This window comes from Ascaphus truei, chromosome 8, assembly GCF_040206685.1.
Source record: "Ascaphus truei isolate aAscTru1 chromosome 8, aAscTru1.hap1, whole genome shotgun sequence".
NCBI lineage: Eukaryota > Metazoa > Chordata > Amphibia > Anura > Ascaphidae > Ascaphus > Ascaphus truei.
This window is the reverse complement of record NC_134490.1, coordinates 1,615,646-1,634,837: the sequence shown is the minus strand read 5'-3', so window position 1 is coordinate 1,634,837 and position 19,192 is coordinate 1,615,646. Positions and strand designations below refer to the sequence as shown.

Genomic DNA, 19,192 nt, shown 5'->3' with positions numbered 1-19,192 from the left:
TTATATGAAACTGTGCGTTACAAAAAGTCATTTTTTTTTGTGCTTGGTTTTGCATCAAAAATATCTGTTGTGAAGTGCTGTAAACTTTTCTGACCCACAATTTGCGTCACGCGTAGGAATCTCTTACATGTCGTAACATAACACGGAGCAATGTGTCAAAACTCATTCTGGTCGCACGTCCTTAATGTTGATACATCGGCCGCTAAAGATTCGATCCTTTGAGAGGGCCTCATAAAAGTCCTGTATCCTTCCTCATCCCAAACTCCGGCACCCTAATGCTCCGACATTCTCCGTGTCTCTAGCGTGCGTCACGGATACATTGACTCATATGCCTTTTGATCATTAAATTAATTTTATTATACATAGTCCATGAAATAAAAATCAACATTGGTTACATTATATGAATAACTCCGTTCCGCAGCAGAGGTGCCGGGGACCCGCTGCCCGTCGGGCGGCCATGGCGCAGGAAGGGTTAAAAGCATTCATTGTTCAGATTTGCAGGAAAAGCTTATTTATCCGAATCCGCGAGGTCCAGCCTTTTCAGTTATTGGTCAGTGAGGTCCGGCCTTTTCAGTTATTGGTCAGTGAGGTCCGGCCTTTTCAGTTATTGGTCAGCGAGGTCCGTCCCTTACACGGTTATTGGTCAGCGAGGTCCGACCCTTTCACGGTTATTGGTCAGCGAGGTCCGGCCCTTAGTTATTGGTCAGCGAGGTCTGGCCATTACACGGTTATTGGTTAGTGAGGTCGGGCCCTTACACGGTTATTGGTCAGTGAGGTCCGGCCATTACACGGTTATTGGTCAGTGAGGTCCGGCCCTTACAGTTATTGGTCAGCGAGGTCCGGCCATTACACGGTTATTGGTCAGCGAGGTCTGACCCTTTCACGGTTATTGGTCAGCGAGGTCCAGCCATTACACAGTTATTGGTCAGCGAGGTCCGGCCATTACACGGTTATTGGTCAGCAAGGTCCGTCCCTTACAGTTATTGGTCAGTGAGATCTGGCCCTTACAGTTATTAGTCAGCAAGGTCCAGCCCTTACACAGTTATTGGTCAGCGAGGTCCGGCCATTACACGGTTATTGGTCAGCAAGGTCCGTCCCTTACAGTTATTGGTCAGTGAGGTCTGGCCCTTACACAGTTATTGGTCAGCGAGGTCTGGCCCTTACACGGATATTGGTCAGTGAGGTCCGGCCCTTTCACGGTTATTGGTCAGCGAGGTCCGACCCTTACAGTTATTGGTCAGCGAGGTCCGGCCCTTTCACAGTTATTGGCAGTGAGGTCTGACCCTTACACGGTTATTGGTCAGCGAGATCCGGCCCTTACACAGTTATTGGTCAGCGAGGTCCGGCCCTTACACGGTTATTGGTCAGCGAGGTCCGGCCCTTACACGGTTATTGGTCAGTGAGGTCTGGCCCTTACACAGTTATTGGTCAGTGAGGTCCGGCCCTTACACAGTTATTGGTCAGCGAGATCCGGCCCTTACACGGTTATTGGTCAGTGAGGTCTGGCCCTTACACGATTATTGGTCAGCGAGGTCCGGCCCTTACACGGTTATTGGTCAGCGAGGTCCGGCCCTTACACGGTTATTGGTCAGCGAGGTCCGGCCCTTACACAGTTATTGGTCAGCGAGATCCGGCCCTTACACGGTTATTGGTCAGTGAGGTCTGGCCCTTACACGGTTATTGGTCAGTGAGGTCCGGCCATTACACGGTTATTGGTCAGCGAGGTCTGGCCCTTACACAGTTATTGGTCAGCGAGATCCGGCCCTTACACGGTTATTGGTCAGCGAGGTCCGGCCCTTACACGGTTATTGGTCAGCGAGGTCTGGCCCTTACACGGTTATTGGTCAGCGAAGTCCGGCCATTACACGGTTATTGGTCAGCGAGGTCTGGTCCTTACAGTTATTGGTCAGTGAGGTCCGGCCCTTACACGGTTATTGGTCAGCGAGGTCTGGCCCTTACACGGTTATTGGTCAGCGAGGTCTGGCCCTTACAGTTATTGGTCAGTGAGGTCTGGCCCTTACACGGTTATTGGTCAGCGAGGTCTGGCCCTTACAGTTATTGGTCAGTGAGGTCTGGCCCTTACAGTTATTATTCAGTGAGGTCTGGCCCTTACAGTTATTGGTCAGTGAGGTTGCTCTTCCCTCTTTTTGCACAGCACTTGCGCTGGGGTCACTGGGGTCGGTGTCGGAGCAGGGTGTGTGCCCGGTACTCCGCGTGTTCTCAGTCTCCAGTTTCTGTACGGTTATTGGCAAGGCTCAACAAAGGCACTCGCCCACTGCCGCGTGCTTACCGGCGGCGGATGCAGCGGCGGCGTGCAGCGTCTCCCAGCATTCTTCTGCAAGTCCTGTGTCTCCCCCGCCAACTCCCATCAAAATGGCTGCGCGGTGTGAAATTACGCTGCGTTGCCATGATAACAGGACGCAACGCAGCGTTTCATTGCCATGGCAACTTGACGCCACGTGATGTCATGTAGCGTCCTGCTGTCATGGTAACGCAGTGTGACGGGAGTTGGAGGGGGAGACACAGGACTTGCAGAGGAATGCCGGAAGAACGCTGCACCACGCATCTGCATCTGCCGCCGGTAAGACTGGACAGCGGGAAGGGTGTGAGAGAGAGAGAGGGGGGGAGGGGGGGGGGGTTAGCATTTTATTTTCAGCCGGGCGACAATGTTTAGAATTTGTCGAGCCCTGGTTATTGGATCTGTTGAAGCTGCAGTTCAAGAAATATCCTACATGTGTGTTTTTTTTTTAATAAATCAGTTCTGTAATATGAGAAAACACTTGTAGCATTAAAAAAAATAAACAATTTTAAAGTATTCTAATGTGCCAAGCATTTTTGTTCCTATAGCAACCATTTACAAAGTCACACCCCCTTCCCCTTCTGAAACAGCATCACCTTTGAGCCCTGCCCTCTCTCTAGCAGTGAACCAATTGAATCTAGTGCCTGCCTGGTCACGTGATCTTCCTTGCAGAACTTTGGCTGTCAGTGCAGCAGAAGGGGACCCAGGATGCATTTAGTGACCCCCGAGCTGAATCTTCAGCGATCGATTACAGGAGAACGGATCGATCAGCAGTTAGCGAATCACGTGCCAGTGAGCAGATTGTATTGGTGCACATATTGTATGGGGGAAAAAAAAACCACAGCTTGTTCAAAGTGGGGTGAGAAGGGGGTCCTCTGCGAGAAGTCCAGCGTTCCCCGAGATAATAGGAGGAGATGGCGGATTTCCCACGTTACCTGGGAACACCAACAAGAGAGAAAAAAACAGTGTTCACATTTTCTTACAACTGAGCACTCAATTGTCCCTTAAAGAAACGGTCTCTTATCCAAGGAGGGGTAGGGGGGTATTTGGCTCATTACCCTCCTTTACCCTCTGTGGTGCTGGCTGCTCGATCAGACGTAACTCTCGTAATTTGTCAGTTCTTCCAATCGCTGCAGCATCACCGAGCGAAGGGCGTTGAACCTAAAGAGAGAACCGGCAGCAACTGAGCCCTCCAATCTGTAAGGTCCTTGGGACAGGATCTTACCCCATTATATTAGTGTGTGTTAATGTGGCTATATTTAAATAAGTCATATTATAACCTCATCCCGTATTATGGTGCTGAATAATAAGTTGGCACAATTCAGATTTTCTAAATATTATCACAAGAATGAATTGTAGAAAGACACAGCAATGATATTTGTGCAAGATATTTTAGGGTCAGTGCCCAGTAGGATTAACATGCTTAAATAGCAGTGACATGTTTAGAGGGTCACATTTGAGTCACTGGCATCTTTTTGTCAGACAAAATCTGACACCTACCAAGTAAACCCCCCTCTCAACCCCTCCCGATATTAATTAGCTCTCTGATAAGCTAGGGTAGGATCACTCTAATCAAACACTTCATTGACAAAAAAGGAGAAAAAAGGATTTTATTCTGTATACCGGCACCTAACTCTGAGGTAAGTATCTCCAGAAGCAGGGGATCCCCGGGGCTGAAATTAACGGGGTTCAGCTCTGGGGACCCCCAGCTTCAAGGCTATATACTGTGAAGATTGAGATAATGTGTGTGGCTATCATCACCTCCATTTTGGCCTAACCGTATGCTTGTATGTATGCCAATTTGTTTCATTCGTGAATGAACTGTGAATGTTTGATTCTGCAGAGTATTGCTTCTGGATCTAACCCACCCTTGTGTAATTCCTACGAGTCATGTAATAAATTGAAATAGCATTCGTAAGCGATTTCTCCTGCATTAGATATTCCTGCTGACCGTAGTGTAGCTGTTATCTGACAGCTACAGTACACATACAGGGCTGGACAGAGTAACTCTCATGTCACAAGGTTAAGAGGCCCACATTATGGTAAATTATCGATAAGAATATAGCGTATGCAGCATATTTACTGTATGTATCAACCAATATGTATTTTTGCATGTCATCATATTATTATTTATCTCTAAGCCAGCCCCCTTAAGGGGTGTATTACTCATTTTGAAATGTATAAAAATGTGATCCAAGCAATATGTTTTCAGAGGCCTGAGTTCCTTGTTGGAATTCTTTTCTCTCAATGGTGCCTTGGTACAGATAAACTCATGTTGTTACTTTTGAACCCTTGACTCATTGATCTTATTTCCACGCTTTGACAATACATAATGTGCGGCTTGGATTGCGCCTCTAATGATGGTTTGACATGTTCGTGCTGAACATGTATTTGTCACGTCAGCGAGAAACGTCAAACCGTACTTTGCACCCCGGTCCTGCCCCTCCTCCCGCGCGCCCGCCGCGTCACTTACTTATGCGTTAGTTTCGTGATCTCTCGCTCTTCTTCCTCCTTCAGTTTCTCGACAAAACTGTCCAGCACGGGCATCTCAAACTTAATGTACTGCGCCACCTAGGGAGGAAATTCCCCGTGTGTAAGAGTGTGCATATGTGTGTAAGAGTGTGCATATGTGCGCATGTGTGTAAGAGTGTGCATACGAGTGTAAGAGTGTGCATACGAGTGTAAGAGTGTGCATATGTGCGCATGTGTGTAAGAGTGCATACGTGTGTAAAAGTGTGCATATGTGCGCATGTGTGTGTAAGAGTGTGCATACGTGTGTAAGAGTGTACACACACACACACACACACACACACACACCCAGAATGGCAGCCCTCGCTCAAAATGGAGGGACCTGCGGGTTCAAGGTACAAAAAAAACTAGTATATACAGGTTTAACATTCCGAAATGAATACCCGCACAAGAAAGAAGATTATTATTGTTTCTATAAAGATATTTCTTTATTAATACATATATATCACACCCAGAGTCGGGTCTGGGTGTGATATATATGTATGTATTAATAAAGTAATATCTTGATTATTTTTTCTGTAATCTCCTTGTGCGGGTATTCATTTAAATTATTTTAATAATAAAGTATCCTTTCTTTTTACCGCTGCTGTTTTCAGCCATCCCACACCTTCAAAATGGAATAGTATGAATTCTGCAGATATCAGGTGATGAAACGGTGCGTTCCTGGGAGGTTAAAATGGCCGCTGCCATACACACCACAGATTGCCATGGTAACAATGGCAATAATAAACAAGCAAAAAAATTGAGATTTAGAAGAACAAAAATGTTACGTTAAAATTGGATCGGCACAACTCCCATCAAAATGGCTGCGCGGTGTGAAATTACGCTGCGTTGCCATGATAACAGGACGCAACGCAGCGTTTCATTGCCATGGCAACTTGACGCCACGTGATGTCATGTAGCGTCCTGCTGTCATGGTAACGCAGTGTGACGGGAGTTGGAGGGGGAGACACAGGACTTGCAGAGGAATGCCGGAAGAACGCTGCACCACGCATCTGCATCTGCCGCCGGTAAGACTGGACAGCGGGAAGGGTGTGAGAGAGAGAGAGGGGGGGAGGGGGGGGGTTAGCATTTTATTTTCAGCCGGGCGACAATGTTTAGAATTTGTCGAGCCCTGGTTATTGGATCTGTTGAAGCTGCAGTTCAAGAAATATCCTACATGTGTGTTTTTTTTTTAATAAATCAGTTCTGTAATATGAGAAAACACTTGTAGCATTAAAAAAAATAAACAATTTTAAAGTATTCTAATGTGCCAAGCATTTTTGTTCCTATAGCAACCATTTACAAAGTCACACCCCCTTCCCCTTCTGAAACAGCATCACCTTTGAGCCCTGCCCTCTCTCTAGCAGTGAACCAATTGAATCTAGTGCCTGCCTGGTCACGTGATCTTCCTTGCAGAACTTTGGCTGTCAGTGCAGCAGAAGGGGACCCAGGATGCATTTAGTGACCCCCGAGCTGAATCTTCAGCGATCGATTACAGGAGAACGGATCGATCAGCAGTTAGCGAATCACGTGCCAGTGAGCAGATTGTATTGGTGCACATATTGTATGGGGGAAAAAAAAACCACAGCTTGTTCAAAGTGGGGTGAGAAGGGGGTCCTCTGCGAGAAGTCCAGCGTTCCCCGAGATAATAGGAGGAGATGGCGGATTTCCCACGTTACCTGGGAACACCAACAAGAGAGAAAAAAACAGTGTTCACATTTTCTTACAACTGAGCACTCAATTGTCCCTTAAAGAAACGGTCTCTTATCCAAGGAGGGGTAGGGGGGTATTTGGCTCATTACCCTCCTTTACCCTCTGTGGTGCTGGCTGCTCGATCAGACGTAACTCTCGTAATTTGTCAGTTCTTCCAATCGCTGCAGCATCACCGAGCGAAGGGCGTTGAACCTAAAGAGAGAACCGGCAGCAACTGAGCCCTCCAATCTGTAAGGTCCTTGGGACAGGATCTTACCCCATTATATTAGTGTGTGTTAATGTGGCTATATTTAAATAAGTCATATTATAACCTCATCCCGTATTATGGTGCTGAATAATAAGTTGGCACAATTCAGATTTTCTAAATATTATCACAAGAATGAATTGTAGAAAGACACAGCAATGATATTTGTGCAAGATATTTTAGGGTCAGTGCCCAGTAGGATTAACATGCTTAAATAGCAGTGACATGTTTAGAGGGTCACATTTGAGTCACTGGCATCTTTTTGTCAGACAAAATCTGACACCTACCAAGTAAACCCCCCTCTCAACCCCTCCCGATATTAATTAGCTCTCTGATAAGCTAGGGTAGGATCACTCTAATCAAACACTTCATTGACAAAAAAGGAGAAAAAAGGATTTTATTCTGTATACCGGCACCTAACTCTGAGGTAAGTATCTCCAGAAGCAGGGGATCCCCGGGGCTGAAATTAACGGGGTTCAGCTCTGGGGACCCCCAGCTTCAAGGCTATATACTGTGAAGATTGAGATAATGTGTGTGGCTATCATCACCTCCATTTTGGCCTAACCGTATGCTTGTATGTATGCCAATTTGTTTCATTCGTGAATGAACTGTGAATGTTTGATTCTGCAGAGTATTGCTTCTGGATCTAACCCACCCTTGTGTAATTCCTACGAGTCATGTAATAAATTGAAATAGCATTCGTAAGCGATTTCTCCTGCATTAGATATTCCTGCTGACCGTAGTGTAGCTGTTATCTGACAGCTACAGTACACATACAGGGCTGGACAGAGTAACTCTCATGTCACAAGGTTAAGAGGCCCACATTATGGTAAATTATCGATAAGAATATAGCGTATGCAGCATATTTACTGTATGTATCAACCAATATGTATTTTTGCATGTCATCATATTATTATTTATCTCTAAGCCAGCCCCCTTAAGGGGTGTATTACTCATTTTGAAATGTATAAAAATGTGATCCAAGCAATATGTTTTCAGAGGCCTGAGTTCCTTGTTGGAATTCTTTTCTCTCAATGGTGCCTTGGTACAGATAAACTCATGTTGTTACTTTTGAACCCTTGACTCATTGATCTTATTTCCACGCTTTGACAATACATAATGTGCGGCTTGGATTGCGCCTCTAATGATGGTTTGACATGTTCGTGCTGAACATGTATTTGTCACGTCAGCGAGAAACGTCAAACCGTACTTTGCACCCCGGTCCTGCCCCTCCTCCCGCGCGCCCGCCGCGTCACTTACTTATGCGTTAGTTTCGTGATCTCTCGCTCTTCTTCCTCCTTCAGTTTCTCGACAAAACTGTCCAGCACGGGCATCTCAAACTTAATGTACTGCGCCACCTAGGGAGGAAATTCCCCGTGTGTAAGAGTGTGCATATGTGTGTAAGAGTGTGCATATGTGCGCATGTGTGTAAGAGTGTGCATACGAGTGTAAGAGTGTGCATACGAGTGTAAGAGTGTGCATATGTGCGCATGTGTGTAAGAGTGCATACGTGTGTAAAAGTGTGCATATGTGCGCATGTGTGTGTAAGAGTGTGCATACGTGTGTAAGAGTGTACACACACACACACACACACACACACACACCCAGAATGGCAGCCCTCGCTCAAAATGGAGGGACCTGCGGGTTCAAGGTACAAAAAAAACTAGTATATACAGGTTTAACATTCCGAAATGAATACCCGCACAAGAAAGAAGATTATTATTGTTTCTATAAAGATATTTCTTTATTAATACATATATATCACACCCAGAGTCGGGTCTGGGTGTGATATATATGTATGTATTAATAAAGTAATATCTTGATTATTTTTTCTGTAATCTCCTTGTGCGGGTATTCATTTAAATTATTTTAATAATAAAGTATCCTTTCTTTTTACCGCTGCTGTTTTCAGCCATCCCACACCTTCAAAATGGAATAGTATGAATTCTGCAGATATCAGGTGATGAAACGGTGCGTTCCTGGGAGGTTAAAATGGCCGCTGCCATACACACCACAGATTGCCATGGTAACAATGGCAATAATAAACAAGCAAAAAAATTGAGATTTAGAAGAACAAAAATGTTACGTTAAAATTGGATCGGCACAACATGAGGTATCAGGTTCTGTTATAGCTTCATTTGGGACGGGGATTCCTGCTTTAAATGTATGGATCGGTGTCTGCGCGTTACTGCAGGTAAGTGGCGCTGCTCCCTGTACTGCACCAATCCCTAATCTATTTCTGAGAGAGCGCGAGGCCCGCAGACAGGCGCTGCCCCTCCCCCCCCCCCTCTTACATGGTACGGGACCTCCTCTCCCAGGTCAGTCTCCATGAGGAAGATCTTGGCGATACTCTGGCAGGGCCCGTGCAGGATCCGGCAGATCAGCGGGAACTCCGCGTCTTTTAATTTGGCTCTTTCTGGAGAGAGAAGAGGGGGGGGGCAGAGATAAGAGGGGGGGGAGAGAGAGAAGAGGGGGGGGAGAGAGAGAAGAGGGGGGGAGAGAGAGAGAAGAGGGGGGGAGAGAGAGAAGAGGGGGAGAGAGAGAGAAGAGGGGGGAGAGAGAGAGAAGAGGGGGGGGAGAGAGAGAAGAGGGGGGGAGAGAGAGAAGAGGGGGGAGAGAGAGAAGAGGGGGGGAGAGAGAGAGAAGAGGGGAGGAGAGAGAGAAGAGGGGGGAGAGAGAGAGAGAAGAGGGGGGGAGAGAGAGAGAAGAGGGGGGAGAGAGAGAGAGAAGAGGGGGGGAGAGAGAGAGAAGAGGGGGGAGAGAGAGAGAAGAGGGGGGGGAGAGAGAGAAGATCATCGGGAACTGCTGTGTAGTTAAGAGAACCAATAGGGTACAGCAGAAATGCATTGTACCCCGGCAGAGAGTAAGTGCTACCCGGCCACATTCCCCATGATCTGTGAAACTGGAGAATTTTCTACCCGGCCACTTTCCCGGTATTCTTTACAAAAAAACTGAATACTGCGCTCAGTATTACTGCCTCTGCCGGGGAGCTACCTTATGCATCCACTACTGCTTTAGAAGAAAGCATGTAACCTGTATGTTACATTTACTTTTGAGATGTCTGAACTCCCCAATCACACCCCATATCTATTTCTCCCAGGGGTCCCCAATCACACCCCATATCTATTTCTCCCAGGAGGGCCCGATCACACCCCATATCTATTTCTCCCAGGAGGGCCCGATCACACCCCATATCTATTTCTCCCAGGGGTCCCCGATCACACCCCATATCTATTTCTCCCAGGGGTCCCCAATCACACCCCATATCTATTTCTCCCAGGGGTCCCCAATCACACCCCATATCTATTTCTCCCAGGGGTCCCCAATCACACCCCATATCTATTTCTCCCAGGGGTCCCCAATCACACCCCATATCTATTTCTCCCAGGGGTCCCCAGTCACACCCCATATCTATTTCTCCCAGGTGTCCCCAATCACACCCCATATCTATTTCTCCCAGGTGTCCCCAATCACACCCCATATCTATTTCTCCCAGGGGGCCCAAATCACACCCCATATCTATTTCTCCCAGGGGGCCCCAATCACACCCCATATCGATTTCTCCCAGGGGTCCCCGATCACACCCCATATCTATTTCTCCCAGGGGTCCCCAGTCACACCCCATATCTATTTCTCCCAGGGGTCCCCGATCACACCCCATATCTATTTCTCCCAGGGGGCTCCGATCACACCCCATATCTATTTCTCCCAGGGGTCCCCAGTCACACCCCATATCTATTTCTCCCAGGGGTCCCCAGTCACACCCCATATCTATTTCTCCCAGGGGTCCCCAGTCACACCCCATATCTATTTCTCCCAGGGGTCCCCAGTCACACCCCATATCTATTTCTCCCAGGGGTCCCAATCACACCCCATATCTATTTCTCCCAGGGGGTCCCAATCACACCCCATATCTATTTCTCCCAGGTGTCCCCAATCACACCCCATATCTATTTCTCCTAGGGGGCCCCAATCACACCCCATATCTATTTCTCCCAGGGGTCCCCAGTCACACCCCATATCTATTTCTCCCAGGTGTCCCCAGTCACACCCCATATCTATTTCTCCCAGGGGTCCCCAGTCACACCCCATATCTATTTCTCCCAGGGGTCCCCAGTCACACCCCATATCTATTTCTCCCAGGGGTCCCAATCACACCCCATATCTATTTCTCCCAGGGGTCCCCAGTCACACCCCATATCTATTTCTCCCAGGGGTCCCCAGTCACACCCCATATCTATTTCTCCCAGGGGTCCCCAGTCACACCCCATATCTATTTCTCCCAGGGGTCCCAATCACACCCCATATCTATTTCTCCCAGGGGGTCCCAATCACACCCCATATCTATTTCTCCCAGGTGTCCCCAATCACACCCCATATCTATTTCTCCTAGGGGGCCCCAATCACACCCCATATCTATTTCTCCCAGGGGTCCCCAGTCACACCCCATATCTATTTCTCCCAGGTGTCCCCAGTCACACCCCATATCTATTTCTCCCAGGGGTCCCCAGTCACACCCCATATCTATTTCTCCCAGGGCGTCCCCAGTCACACCCCATATCTATTTCTCCCAGGGGTCCCAATCACACCCCATATCTATTTCTCCCAGGGGTCCCCAATCACACCCCATATCTATTTCTCCCAGGGGTCCCCGATCACACCCCATATCTATTTCTCCAAGGGGGCTCCGATCACACCCCATATCTATTTCTCCCAGGGGTCCCCAGTCACACCCCATATCTATTTCTCCCAGGGGGTCCCCAATCACACCCCATATCTATTTCTCCCAGGGGTCCCCAATCCCACCCCATATCTATTTCTCCCAGGCGTTCCCAAACCTGGTCTGGTTTTGATGCCAACCATCTTTCATTTCAGCTTGTCTTCTTCTGACCAACTTGACCGTCTCATCTTGTGAACCCGTTATCCTATCACCTCTAGCAAACTCTCAGCCATCCCTTACCCCCTAACGCCCCATACCTGCTGACCAAACTTTCAGCCACCCCTTACCCCTCACTTACCCCATAACCAAACTTCCAGCAATCCCTTACCCCTCACTTACCCCATAACCAAACTTCCAGCCACCCCTTACCCCTCACTGACCCCATAACCAAACTTCCAGCCACCCCTTACCCCTCACTGACCCCATAACCAAACTTCCAGCCACCCCTTACCCCTCACTGACCCCATAACCAAACTTCCAGCCATCCCTTACCCCTCACTTACCCCCTAACACCCTATACCTGCTGACCAAACTCTCAGCCAGCCCTTACCCCCTAACGCCCCATACCTGCTGACCAAACTTCCAGCCATCCCTTACCCCTCCCTTACCCCATAACCAAACTTCCAGCCATCCCTTACCCCTCACTTACCCCCTAACGCCCTATACCAGCTGGCTGCAGCTCTCTGAAGCCCCAATCTTCCCGAGTGATAACTTACCTCCTGTCTCGTGAAGCAGGTAAAGGGCAAACTCGGAAGGGCTGTTCTCCACCTGGATTCAGAAAACAAATAAAACAAAGCCTGTTTGATGCTCAGTGCAAGCGAACGCTCGCCCAAAGGAAGCCACGGGTCTGCACTCAGTCCCAAAAAGCTTGGCTGCACAGGGCACGACCGTGCATTGGAGTTACCTAGACGGAGGACGGGTTGGAGGTGTAAGGCTGAGATTATAGTGGGAGTGTGCGAGCGCGCCTCTCGCCTGAGAGACGGGTGAACTCCGTGATTGGCGAAGCGTGGCGGACGCGTTACCAGGCTGGTTCGCTCTCATTGGCTGAACTGGTCACAGGCCGCGGCCGCCGCGCCAAAAGACAAAATAACTTGTGTTTTAAAAAACTGCCGTGTGGTCGCTCTGCATCGCTAGCGCGGTCACTCTGCATCGCTAGCGCGGTCACTCTGCATCGCTAGCGCGGTCACTCTGCATCGCTAGCGCGGTCGCTCTGCATCGCTAGCGCGGTCACTCTGTATCGCTAGCGCGGTCGCTCTGCATCGCTAGCGCGGTCTCTCTGCATCGCTAGCGCGGTCACTCTGCATCGCTAGCGCGGTCCCTCTGCATCGCTAGCGCGGTCCCTCTGCATCGCTAGCGCGGTCGCGCACACTATGGGTGGCCTCATCGGGAAGAAGTATGTTGTTCTCGCCGCCAGTACTATAATCTCAGCCTGAGAGCGCGGACATGTGATTAGCTGCCCGGCTCTGCAAACACTGCAGGAGGACAGCGAGGCCACAGGCTTGTAATGAATGGGATCCTGGTTGGGTGAGAGGCCACAGGCTTGTAATGAATGGGATCCTGGTTGGGTGAGAGGCCACAGGCTTGTAATGAATGGGATCCTGGTTGGGTGAGAGGCCACAGGCTTGTAATGAATGGGATCCTGGTTGGGTGAGAGGCCACAGGCTTGTAATGAATGGGATCCTGGTTGGGTGAGAGGCCACAGGCTTGTAATGAATGGGATCCTGGTTGGGTGAGAGGCCACAGGCTTGTAATGAATGGGATCCTGGTTGGGTGAGAGGCCACAGGCTTGCAATGAATGGGATCCTGATTGGGTGAGAGGCCACAGGCTTGCAATGAATGGGATCCTGGTTGGGTGAGAGGCCACAGACTTGTAATGAATGGGATCCTGGTTGGGTGAGAGGCCACAGGCTTGTAATGAATGGGATCCGGGTTGGCTGAGAGGCCACAGGCTTGTAAATGAATGGGATCCTGGTTGGGTGAGAGGCCACAGGCTTGTAATGAATGGGATCCTGGTTGGGTGAGAGGCCACAGGCTTGTAATGAATGGGATCCTGGTTGGGTGAGAGGCCACAGACGAGCTCACCCTGAATTTCCTTAGCAGCAGGCTCAGGACGTGTGACGTGTTCATGGTGCTGGCGACGCGGACATTAGTCACAGAACCATATGCTGGAGTGAAGACAGAGGTCTGAAAGGCAGGAGAAGCCGGTGCTAGAGTCTCAGAGGCATCTGGGAAATCTGTGCGACCCGCCCTTCCCTCATCCTTATAGAGAGGCATCCATACCTCTCACCCACTCCTAATACACAGGCATCAGAGAGACGTACCTCTCACCCCCTCCTAATACACAGGCATCAGGGACATGTACCTCCCAACCCCTCCTAATACACAGGCATCTGGGACATGTACCTCTCAACCCCTCCTAATACACAGGCATCAGGGACATGTACCTCTCACCCCCTCCTAATACACAGGCATCAGGACACATACCTCTCACCCCCTCCTAATACACAGACATCAGAGACACATACCTCTCACCCCCTCCTAATACACAGACATCATGGACACATATCTCTCACCCCCTCCTAATACACAGGCATCAGGGACACATACCTCTCACCCCCTCCTAATACACAGACATCAGAGACACATATCTCTCACCCCCCGCCTAATACACAGACATCATGGACACATATCTCTCACCCCCTACTAATACACAGACATCAGGGACACATATCTCTCACCCCCTCCTAATACACAGGCATCAGGGACACTTACCTCTCACCCCCTCCTAATACACAGGCATCAGGGACACATACCTCTCACCCCCTCCTAATACACAGACATCAGAGACACATATCTCTCACCCCCCGCCTAATACACAGACATCATGGACACATATCTCTCACCCCCTACTAATACACAGACATCAGGGACACATATCTCTCACCCCCTCCTAATACACAGGCATCAGGGACACTTACCTCTCACCCCCTCCTAATACACAGGCATCAGGGACACATACCTATTTTCCCTGGCCCGCGTGCTGCTTTGTACCTTGTGATTATAGAAGTGGCCGTTGATAGAGACCCGGTGACTCCTCAATCTCTGCATCTCTCCGGGGCTTCGATGCTTCGTCCGCATCTGGACAAAACTGGCATCGCTTCTGGTCCTCTTCAGCTGTGGGGTCTCCTCCTCGCAGGGGTCTGCTGGGGGGTCCGTGTAAGATAAGATAAAGGTATCAGCAGAGAGAACGCAAGCAATCCCTCACCTAACCCGAGGGTAGGATCTGCTGGCAGAGAGAGGGACAAGAAACTCAACTCAGGATCCCACAATACGCAGAGATACCCGGGGCGGTTACCCGGTGCTATACAGGAGCGCTTACACAGTATGGGAGGGACATATACATCCGCTATATACGTTCCCAGGGTGTACTGGGATACATTCCCAGGACGTCTGAGCATCTGGTGATTGTGGTAAATCAGCTTATTCCATAAGGGACCTAGGCAAACGGATCCAATAAGAGGGCCACAGGAGAGGTAGCGTGGCAGGGCGCCACATGCAGGGCGCCACGTGCAGGGCGTCTAATCTCACATTGTGGGCGCGTAATAAATACAATGCGTGGGATCTTTATATTGGGAGGTAAGGGGTCCCCACCTCACAGGCACCGTGTGTGGCACTTAGAACAAACAAAATCTCAAACATTCAGTAATCAAGCAAACAATCCAACCGCGGTGAGTTGCGCGGTGCGTTGCGCGGTGCGTTGCGCGGTGCGTTGCGCGGTGCGTTGCGCGGTGCGTTGCGCGGTGCGTTGCACGTAGGTGACTGCTGACTATCGTCACTGGGCTATGCTGAGCGGCTGAGTTCTCCCGTGCGGCTGTAACAGGGAAATGCACTGTGGGGGTTTAGTGAAAGTCACTAATATGCAGCCCCTCGATCAGGGCTGTCACCATGCGGCCCACGCCCGCTCAGCAGAGACGGACCCTGTCACGCAGACGCTGCGCTGGAACCCCGAGTGTGAGCAGGGGAGTCCGATGCGTTGTTGGGCTGGGCGCAGCACACTTACATGCGTTGTTGGGCTAGGCGCAGCGCACTTACATGCGTTGTTGGGCTGGGCGCAGCACACTTACATGCGTTGTTGGGCTGGGCGCAGCGCACTTACATGCGTTGTTGGGCTGGGCGCAGCACACTTACATGCGTTGTTGGGCTGGGCGCAGCACACTTACATGCGTTGTCGGGCTGGGCGCAGCGCACTTACATGCGTTGTTGGGCTGGGCGCAGCACACTTACATGCGTTGTTGGGCTGGGCGCAGAGCACTTACATGCGTTGTTGGGCTGGGCGCAGCACACTTACATGCGTTGTCGGGCTGGACGCAGCGCACTTACATGCGTTGTTGGGCTGGGAGCAGAGCACTTACATGCGTTGTTGGGCTGGGCGCAGCACACTTACATGCGTTGTTGGGCTGGGCGCAGCACACTTACATGCGTTGTCGGGCTGGGCGCAGCGCACTTACATGCGTTGTTGGGCTGGGCGCAGCACACTTACATGCGTTGTTGGGCTGGGCGCAGAGCACTTACATGCGTTGTTGGGCTGGGCGCAGCGCACTTACATGCGTTGTCGGGCTGGACGCAGCGCACTTACATGCGTTGTTGGGCTGGGCGCAGCACACTTACATGCGTTGTTGGGCTGGGCGCAGAGCACTTACATGCGTTGTTGGGCTGGGCGCAGCACACTTACATGCGTTGTCGGGCTGGACGCAGCGCACTTACATGCGTTGTTGGGCTGGGCGCAGCACACTTACATGCGTTGTTGGGCTGGGCGCAGAGCACTTACATGCGTTGTTGGGCTGGGCGCAGCGCACTTACATGCGTTGTCGGGCTGGACGCAGCGCACTTACATGCGTTGTTGGGCTGGGCGCAGCGCACTTACATGCGTTGTCGGGCTGGACGCAGCGCACTTACATGCGTTGTTGGGCTGGACGCAGCGCACTTACATGCGTTGTTGGGCTGGGCGCAACACACTTACATGCGTTGTCGGGCTGGACGCAGCGCACTTACATGCGTTGTTGGGCTGGGCGCAGCGCACTTACATGCGTTGTCGGGCTGGACGCAGCGCACTTACATGCGTTGTTGGGCTGGGTGCAGCGCACTTACATGCGTTGTTGGGCTGGGCGCAGCACACTTACATGCGTTGTTGGGCTGGGTGCGGAGCACTTACATGCGATGTTGGGATGGGCGCAGCGCACTTACATGCGTTGTTGGGCTGGGCGCAGAGCACTTACATGCGTTGTTGGGCTGGGCGCGGAGCACTTACATGCGATGTTGGGCTGGGCGCAGCGCACTTACATGCGTTGTTGGGCTGGGTGCAGCACTCTTACATGCGATGTTGGGATGGGCGCAGCGCACTTACATGCGTTGTTGGGCTGGGCGCAGCACACTTACATGCGATGTTGGGCTGGGCGCAGCACACTTACATGCGTTGTTGGGCTGGGCGCAGCACACTTACATGCGATGTTGGGATGGGCGCAGCACACTTACATGCGTTGTTGGGCTGGGTGCAGAGCACTTACATGCGTTGTTGGGCTGGGTGCAGCACACTTACATGCGTTGTTGGGCTGGGCGCAGAGCACTTACATGCGTTGTTGGGCTGGGCGCAGCACACTTACATGCGTTGTTGGGCTGGGCGCAGCGCACTTACATACGTTGTTGGGCTGGGTGCAGCACACTTACATGCGTTGTTGGGCTGGGTGCAGCACACTTACATGCGTTGTTGGGCTGGGTGCAGCACACTTACATGCGTTGTTGGGCTGGGCGCAGCGCACTTACATACGTTGTTGGGCTGGGCGCAGAGCACTTACATGCGTTGTTGGGCTGGGCGCAGCGCACTTACATGCGTTGTTGGGCTGGGCGCAGCGCACTTACATGCGATGTTGGGCTGGGCGCAGCGCACTTACATGCGTTGTTGGGCTGGGCGCAGCGCACTTACATGCGTTGTTGGGCTGGGCGCAGCACACTTACATGCGATGTTGGGCTGGGCGCAGCACACTTACATGCGTTGTTGGGCTGGGCGCAGCACACTTACATGCGTTGTTGGGATGGGCGCAGCGCACTTACATGCGTTGTTGGGATGGGCGCAGCGCACTTACATGCGTTGTTGGGCTGGGCGCAGCGCACTTACATGCGATGTTGGGATGGGCGCAGCACACTTACATGCGATGTTGGGCTGGGCGCAGCGCACTTACATGCGTTGTTGGGCTGGGCGCAGCACACTTACATGCGATGTTGGGATGGGCGCAGCACACTTACATGCGTTGTTGGGCTGGGCGCAGCACACTTACATGCGATGTTGGGATGGGCGCAGCGCACTTACATGCGTTGTTGGGATGGGCGCAGCACACTTACATGCGATGTTGGGCTGGGCGCAGCGCACTTACATGCGTTGTTGGGCTGGGCGCAGCGCACTTACATGCGTTGTTGGGCTGGGCGCAGTGCACTTACATGCGTTGTTGGGCTGGGCGCAGCGCACTTACATGCGTTGTTGGGCTGGGCGCAGTGCACTTACATGCGTTGTTGGGCTGGGCGCAGCGCACTTACATGCGTTGTTGGGCTGGGCGCAGCACACTTACATGCGATGTTGGGCTGGGCGCAGCACACTTACATGCGTTGTTGGGCTGGGCGCAGCACACTTACATGCGTTGTTGGGCTGGGCGCAGCGCACTTACATGCGTTGTTGGGCTGGGCGCAGCACACTTGCATGCGTTGTTGGGCTGGGCGCAGCGCACTTACATGCGATGTTGGGATGGGCGCAGCACACTTACATGCGATGTTGGGCTGGGCGCAGCGCACTTACATGCGATGTTGGGATGGGCGCAGCGCACTTACATGCGTTGTTGGGCTGGGCGCAGCACACTTACATGCGATGTTGGGATGGGCGCAGCACACTTACATGCGTTGTTGGGCTGGGCGCAGCGCACTTACATGCGTTGTTGGGCGCAGCACACTTACATGCGTTGTTGGGCGCAGCACACTTACATGCGTTGTTGGGCTGGGCGCAGCGCACTTACATGCGTTGTTGGGCTGGGCGCAGCACACTTACATGCGATGTTGGGCTGGGCGCAGCGCACTTACATGCGTTGTTGGGCTGGGCGCAGCACACTTACATGCGATGTTGGGCTGGGCGCAGCGCACTTACATGCGTTGTTGGGCTGGGCGCAGCGCACTTACATGCGATGTTGGGCTGGGCGCAGCGCACTTACATGCGTTGTTGGGCTGGGCGCAGCGCACTTACATGCGTTGTTGGGCTGGGCGCAGCACACTTACATGCGATGTTGGGCTGGGCGCAGCACACTTACATGCGTTGTTGGGCTGGGCGCAGCACACTTACATGCGTTGTTGGGATGGGCGCAGCGCACTTACATGCGTTGTTGGGATGGGCGCAGCGCACTTACATGCGTTGTTGGGCTGGGCGCAGCGCACTTACATGCGATGTTGGGATGGGCGCAGCACACTTGCATGCGTTGTTGGGATGGGCGCAGAACACTTGCATGCGTTGTTGGGCTGGGCGCAGCACACTTGCATGCGTTGTTGGGATGGGCGCAGAGCACTTACATGCGATGTTGGGATGGGCGCAGCACACTTACATGCGTTGTTGGGCTGGGCGCAGCGCACTTACATGCGTTGTTGGGCTGGGCGCAGCACACTTACATGCGTT

At 51.4% G+C, this 19,192-nt stretch overlaps 1 protein-coding gene and 1 long non-coding RNA gene across 3 annotated transcripts in view; both read right to left on the bottom strand.

Moving 5' to 3' along the window:
• Positions 1-339: 339 nt before the first annotated feature.
• LOC142501031 (uncharacterized) lies at positions 340-5,226 on the bottom strand. The gene is made up of 3 exons (XR_012803402.1): positions 4,773-5,226; positions 3,368-3,460; positions 340-3,234 (listed from the first exon to the last, which is right to left on the bottom strand). It is a non-coding gene; the product is annotated as an uncharacterized LOC142501031 (long non-coding RNA).
• A 412-nt stretch (positions 5,227-5,638) lies between these two features.
• The window catches only part of RASSF4 (Ras association domain family member 4), a 102,002-nt gene continuing 88,448 nt past the window's right edge, over positions 5,639-19,192 (bottom strand). The window contains exons 7-13 of one of the 2 annotated variants that reach the window (XM_075610274.1): positions 14,539-14,687; positions 13,570-13,671; positions 12,204-12,255; positions 9,062-9,183; positions 8,028-8,125; positions 6,623-6,715; positions 5,639-6,489 (exon numbers count right to left, since the gene is read on the bottom strand). In XM_075610274.1, coding sequence (XP_075466389.1) covers positions 6,646-6,715; positions 8,028-8,125; positions 9,062-9,183; positions 12,204-12,255; positions 13,570-13,671; positions 14,539-14,687 — 593 coding nt within the window. In that variant the 3' untranslated portion in view covers positions 5,639-6,489; positions 6,623-6,645. Of the gene's footprint in view, positions 6,490-6,622; positions 6,716-8,027; positions 8,126-9,061; positions 9,184-12,203; positions 12,256-13,569; positions 13,672-14,538; positions 14,691-19,192 lie in introns of both variants that reach the window. The other variant, XM_075610273.1, reaches the window with a different exon arrangement.